The following is a 7,055-nucleotide window of genomic DNA, read 5'->3' as shown; positions in this document are numbered from 1 at the left end:
CTACACAGGTGAGAGGCAGTCACCTGGTTGTATGACACAGGGGAGAAGATTGAGAACTGCAAAGATCTAATTGCCCTGTGCATAAATTTTTAACCAGTATCTCCGTTCTCATCCCCACCCTTTGACCCCACCTTCCTTAGTACATTCGGAGCGTACTTCCTTGCTTCCTGTTAGTGTTCCCCAACTCTGAAGGCATTTATACTTCGCCTTCCTCTGTTCTTCTAAGTCAGTTACCCCTCTTCCACCCACTTGCCATGTTCCAAGATCTGTTGACACCTTTCTTTACCTATTTCCTCTCCCACCCTCTAGTCCTTGGGATTTATGCCTGTTCTCGAGTCCTTTACTGTCAACGCTAAATGTATAAGACTGTTAAAGAATCAGAATTCCAAGGATACAAACATTAGCCAGAAGAATTTTTCAACAAAATCCTCTTTATTTCATTAGAAATCACTTTATTGATTAAATCACCAGGAATTTTCAACACAAGAATTTAACATCTTAATGTCCACCAAGGCCTGGGCTCTGGGGCTTGCTCTGCCTCTCCCAGTCCTTAAAGGGGTTTAGAGGGAGAGACGTCATTAACAGAGACCAAGTAAGGTGGTTGGAGGTCCTCCTTTCCCAGTCATTGGACAAGCTGCTCAATTCTTGTCCAGAGTAGGAAAGAGCCAGTATTTCAGAGTAATCTAATAAGAATTTGACATTGCATTTTAATCTCCCTTAACAATTTAGATTTATCAACAGTACTGGTCCAAACTTATTTGCTTCTGATCTAAATGTTTTTCTTTTTGCAACTTATTTTTGGTGTCTATGTAATTTTAAATAATCTCACTCCCTGGGCAGAAATCAATGAACCCTGTGCTGAGAAAAATCTCTCAAACCTGAGTAGCCTCATCTTGCTCTTGGAAAGAGGAAACAGAGGGTTTTCTGCTCTTTTTCCACTCGAGAGATTAGCAAACCTACCCCCCGAAAGTCCAAAATGTTACTTCTGGCCTTGGAATGTGCAGCTTTTGATGGGCTGATTCAAATCACCTACAAAGGGCAGCTGGAACTATTACGCAGGCAGCCTTCTTTGGAAATTTCCTAAAATCAACTCTTGAGAATTGTCCATGATTCTGTACAAAGGCTCTACAGTCCAAACAACTTCCCCTATTCCATCTCACAAGCTAGGCTCAGAGGAGGTACTGGAATTCTCAGGAGCAAGAGCGGTAGCAGAGGCTCCTCGAGGCAGGACCTCGATAACTCGAGGCTTGTCAATGATCCGGGCTGTCCGGTTTCCCTTTTCCACGATGCCGACGATCCAGGCTTGGTGGCCCTCTCCATACTTTGAAGATTTGATTTCCGAACAAAAGCGAGCTGCCTGTTCTCTTGGCAGACAAATCAGTAACCCCCCAGAAGTTTCTGCTGAGGTTCCTTGAAGGAGCCCAAAGCGCCCACTGGCCTTGCTGATGGCAGCCATCTTGGCAATGATTGGCAGATTATGAATGACAAAGGACACCTCATTTCTTTGCTGTTTTGCAAGGTTCTGAGAGTGACCCAGAATGCCAAAGCCTGTGATATCTGTGGCTGCATGGGCATTAAACGTGTGCATTAATCCAGCAGCAATTCTATTTAGGGTAGCCATGTTGAACATGGCTTCCTGATAGGCCAGCTCTACCTCTTCTCTGGAGACCACCATCTTTATTTTATTCCATCTTTCAGGATTATCCAGCCATTGGTGGGCATTGACAGCAACTTGGGTTCCTAAGGGTTTGGTTAACACAAGCACATCCCCAACAACAGCACTGTCAGGCATTATGAATTCATTTGGTTGACACACCACAGTGGCAACTCCACCGACGATAATCCAAGGGTTTACCACCGTTTGCCCACCAGTCACTGCAGTTCCTCCTTCCTCTGCAGCATCCCGAAAGCCTTTGATCATGAGTGGTGTTATCTTTTCTCGTTCCTCCTCAGTCATACTCTGGCTGACGCTGAGTAGCATCAACATGTTGTCACATTCAGTAATGCCCATGGCGTAGAGATCACTCAGCACGTTGGCACAAGCTATGCGCCCCATCATGTAGGGATCTTCCACCAAGGGGTAAAAGAAGTCGGTAGTCTGCACCAGGGACAGGCCCCCGTGCCTCAGGGGTATGACGCACGAGTCCATCCCAATGCCGAGGGTTGGTAAGGTTGGGCTGGGTTCCGCCCTAACCGGCAGGCCGGCTTCCTGGGCCGTCTCTTCACGGCCTCCGACCAGGCCCCGGCCCAGCGGAGGCCGCACCTCTGGCCGCGTCAGTCCCGCCAGGAGTTTGAGCAGCGTCTCCTGCGGGACCTTGCAGCCTCAGCCCTTCATGCCGGAGAAGCCGGTGAGCCGCCAGCTCGGGCTGAGGCCCAACGCCTGGGGCTCGAAGGGCCGGTAGCTCGAGAAGCCCCGGCCTAGAGGCAAGCCTGTCGGGCCCGAGGAGCCTTCCCCCGCCGCCACCGCCGCCATCGCCTCTCCGCCGGCGCCCGTCGCCGCGGCTTCCGCCATCACGCCTGCCCGGCAGGGAGGGGAAAAGAGGAGTGAGGAGCAGAGGTCCTTTTTACTTTCCACTCCAGTTATTAAGGAGTAACAGTCAGATATTACCGCACAGCGCCTCCCCGGCACGACTCGCGCAGCCTGACTGCCGCCACCCCACGCGCTCCTGGCCGTCCGGGGGGAGGAGTCGCCGGCATCCCTTATTTATACCCCTTGTGATTGACAGCCATACCAGCCAATGATCACTTTGCCCTCGAGAGGCGGGCTTCCTTTGGTCTAAAAGATGTATTACTAACTAATCAACCACCAGCTTGGGAAATTGACCTCGGAGAGATTACAGAACAAATACCTTGGTTCATTTCCCTTGATGTAATTTAAATGATCTCTTGGGAGTGGCTGGCGGAGCTCTGTTTCCCTAGAGGCAGTTTACCAAATCCAGCATTTTCTAAGACGAGGGCAGATGGGTCACTTGGCAAACCTCAAGCCGGTCAGAATTGTCCAAGATAGCGCGCATGATCAATCCAGGGTAGGAAAATAGCCCAGGGAAAAATCGGAAAGAATAGTGAGAAATTAATTATTAAGTTACTACCATTATATAAGCAAGCCGCAGCATCAAAATAATGAAATGTTAACATGGACTTTAAAGCATTTAAGACTCCAAGTCCAGACATCTGCATGGGTTCTGGTGCTGTTTCCACTACTAACTGCCTGTGCCAGTCATTTTCCCTCTCCCGTGCATCAGCTGACTCATCTGAACAACAAAGTAGCTTACCTAGGTCTATTCTATTCCAAAGTTTCTACCTCTTTAAGTTAATATATATGAGAATCTGTGATGTATTCATGAAGGGCAGTTTGCCAATATCCATTAAAATTATAACTGTGTTAAATACCTTTGACCCAGCAGTTCCAGTTCCAGAACTTTATCCTTTAGATGTACTCACCTATGTGAGTGGGAAATAATAGTTATTTACTGCTGTGCTATAAACATACAGGAACAACTTAAATGTTTATCAATTATGATTAAAATAGTGATACATTTATATAATAGACTATCAGGCAACTGTAAAAAAGAATGAGGGCTTCCTTGGTGGCGCAGTGGTTGAGAGTCCGCCTGCCGATGCAGGGGACACAGGTTCGTGCCCCGGTCTGGGAAGATCCCACATGCCGCGGAGCGGCTGGGCCCATGAGCCACGGCCGCTGAGCCTGCAAGTCCGGAGCCTGTGCTCCGCAACGGGAGAGGCCACGACAGTGAGAGGCCCGCGTACCGCAAAAAAAAAAAAAAAGAATGAGAAAACATCGATGTGATTATCCTGATAGTAGTTACAGTTCTAATAGGCAGGATTCTAAATACTTTACATATATTAACTAATTTAATTCTCATAAAGACCTTATACTAATAATTCTATAAGTAATAAGTAATTTTGATTGCCTCTGGGGAGAGAATGAGGTGGTTAGGGGACAGGAGATTTTTTCATTGTATTGCCTTTTTGTTCTTTTAACATTGGAACTCAAAATAATTTTTTTAAACATTTGAATGTAATGCATACTTGAAAAATAAGTAACTGCCTATGGGAGTATAAATTGGTGCAAACGTTTTGGAAAAAAGTTTGGCCTTAACTGATAAAGTTGGGCACATGCAAACCCATGGAATTCCACCCATAGGACATGTCCTGGAGAAAACTCCTGCACGTGTGCCCCAGATGATATGTTCAAGAATGGCTGTAAGAGCTCTGGAGATGTTTGCACGACAATGTAAATGTACTTAACACTACTGAACTGTACACTTAAAAGTGGTTAAGATGGTAAATTTTATGTTATGTGTGTTTTACCACAATCACAAATATAAAAAATAGAGTAGATAATTATAGATAGTATAGTTCATCATTACATTTGGTTTTTATTACTGCACAATACGGTATTAAGTCCTGGAGTGAATTGGAAGGAACCAGAACGTTAGAATTAGACCGAGTTGCAATCTTGGCTCTCCTAATGACCTTAGGCTAATTGTCTAACCTCTAGGGACCTCAGTTTCATTGCCTAAAAAAAATAGTCCTTTCACCTGAAGATAATGATACATATCAAATAAGAATGTTAAGAGAATTAAATTTTTTAAATGTGTGTAAATCTCCTAACACAGTTCCTGGCTGATGGTAAGCTCAAAATGAATGATAGAACCTACTATCATACAGTACTGATAATGTGGGTGTAGGGACTGGACTTTTTTTTTTTTTTTTTTTTTTTTTTTTTTGGGACTGGACTTTAAATTCACAAAACTTATAACATCTTCAAAAGTTTTTTATAAAAACAAATTCATTTATCTCCCAAAGGAAAAAGAAGAGCTATAATGGTAAAACACTGGAAATGATCCAAATGTCTGTTAGCAGGGGAGTGCACAAATGGGAGTGCATCACACAATGGAATATTATTTATTTGTAAAAATGAGATATAGGCATCATCAACATGAATAATCTCAAAAACAAAATGTTGGCAGTAAGAAGCGAGCTATAGGAAACATAAACTAAGATGCCATTTATAAATAAGCAATAATATATCGCTGAGATGCATAAATGATAAAAACTCTTTTAAAAGGTAAGAGAATGAATGATTAACAAAATTTAGCATAGGAGTTACTTCTGGGGAAGTGTATATAAGGGGACTTCTGAGCTATGTTAAATTCTGTTCCTTGGGCTGGGTGGTAGTTACATAGGTACTCCTTAAACCATACACATATATTTCCCCATGCTTTTTGTAAGTAAACTATATTTCAACATTTTAAAAAGAAGGAAGTATGCTGTATTTCAGAATTTTAAAAAAATGATATACTGTAAAAGCAATAGATGTGGAAGCAAAGGACTTCTGGGTTTTGTCTGATCTCTGGGTGTGCTATCAATGAGCTGTCTGGCCTTAAGGAAGTTATATAACCTCTCTACACCCTAGTTTCCACTTCTGTAAAATGAGGGTCATCATCTCTGCTTTGGATCATATGAAAATCTCATCCACGAAAAGTTCTTTGCAAAACGTTCAGCATATTGTACATGTGAAGGATTCTCTTATCATTAAGGGAAAAACAAAAGCATTCTATTTCATCTGTAGTCACCTCTTCCGGGTTAAAAAGTGGCTAGATCAGGTGCCCCTGGTTATATGCTCTCTTAGTTCTTTGGACTTTTCCTTCTCAGTATTTAGTGCAATTGTAATTCTTTATTCATGTGATTACACCATGACTATCTGTTCCACTAGTCTGTAAGCTCCACAGAGCAGGGGCTGCTCTGTTTCGTCCACCCTAGCACTTTACATGGCAATAACATTTGTTGAATGAATACATCATTTTATACAATACAGTTTGCTGAGCACATATAATGAGCCATACGATGGTGCTGAGCATTTTGCATTTATTTATCTCCTCATTTCCTCCTCAGAGCAGCCCCAGGAAATTGGCTTTCTTAACTCCATTTTACAGATGCAGAAACTGAGGTCCCTGATAGGTGAGGAGTCTTGCACAGAGTCACCAGCTGGGAATCAACCTAGTGAGAATTGTAAACCCAAGTCTGTCTGACCGGAAGGCTGGTGCTCTACCCCTCATTCCGGGGGTCCCCTTGATAATACTAACAACCCTTACCACGCCCCTCAAGGAAGCAGGACTCTTTTGGGGGAAGATTTGCATCCATATCCCTCCCTGTCACTTCTACCTGGGAGCAATGTTCACCCGGACCAGTGCAAAAAAAGTCATGAATTTGCCTTGGCCAGTGACCAACCTACTGGGCCAGAACGACAGGTTGACGTGCCTTTGTGCAGGCCATCCACCCGGGTGGATCCTTGTGACCGCATCATGAGCTTTCGAAAGCATCCTTTTTATCTTTTACTTATTTTTTCACTGAGAGATTCATTGAACCACATTTATCATTTGGGTCAAAGACTGCAAAGATAAAAACCTGGAGGTGGGGTTGGGAGAGCAGGCAAAGGAGAAGAAAGAGGGGTTTTAAAGAATAAGAGAATCTGAGGTATAGTTGATTTACAATATATTAGTTTCAAGTGTACAGCATTGTGATTCAAAACTTTCATAGATTTACTCCATTTAAAGTTATTTTATGGACTTCCTTGGTGGTGCAGTGGCTAAGACTCGGTGCTCTCAACGCAGGGGCCCCAGGTTCAATCCCTGGTCGATGAACTAGATCCTTCATGCATGCCGCAACTAAGAGTCCACATGCCGCAACTAAAGATCCTGCACGCCACTACAAATATCCAGTGTGCCACAACTAAGACCCGGTGCAGCCAAAATAAATAAATATTTTAAAAAATAACGTTATTATAAAATATTGGCTGTATTCCCCGTGCTGTACAATACATCCTGTAGCTTACTTATTTTATACATAGTAGTTTGTACCTCTTAATCCCCTACTCCTATCTCACCCCTCACCCACCCCCATTTGATTTTCACATACAATAAGAGCCTTGGGGCTTTTTTCCATTATGATAATCATTCAGAATTATGACACTACACTTTAGGGTTCAGTACACTTTTTTGGGGAGGGGGCCTGCCCCGCACCTCGAGGCATGT

General features: G+C 43.6%; 1 protein-coding gene across 1 annotated transcript; it reads right to left on the bottom strand.

Annotated features, from left to right (window-relative positions):
- Positions 1 to 411: 411 nt before the first annotated feature.
- On the bottom strand, positions 412 to 2,684 carry SEPHS2 (selenophosphate synthetase 2). Its single transcript, XM_004332258.4, has one exon. The coding sequence runs from the start codon at positions 2,510 to 2,512 to the stop codon at positions 1,157 to 1,159; it is 1,356 nt and encodes a 451-aa protein (XP_004332306.2). The 5' UTR covers positions 2,513 to 2,684; the 3' UTR covers positions 412 to 1,156.
- Between the last annotated feature and the right edge of the window lie 4,371 nt (positions 2,685 to 7,055).

The sequence above is a fragment of the Tursiops truncatus genome, chromosome 15 (assembly GCF_011762595.2).
Source record: "Tursiops truncatus isolate mTurTru1 chromosome 15, mTurTru1.mat.Y, whole genome shotgun sequence".
In the NCBI taxonomy this organism is placed as follows: domain Eukaryota; kingdom Metazoa; phylum Chordata; class Mammalia; order Artiodactyla; family Delphinidae; genus Tursiops; species Tursiops truncatus.
Note: the sequence above shows the minus strand (reverse complement) of the source record. Positions and strands in the feature narration are given on the sequence as shown.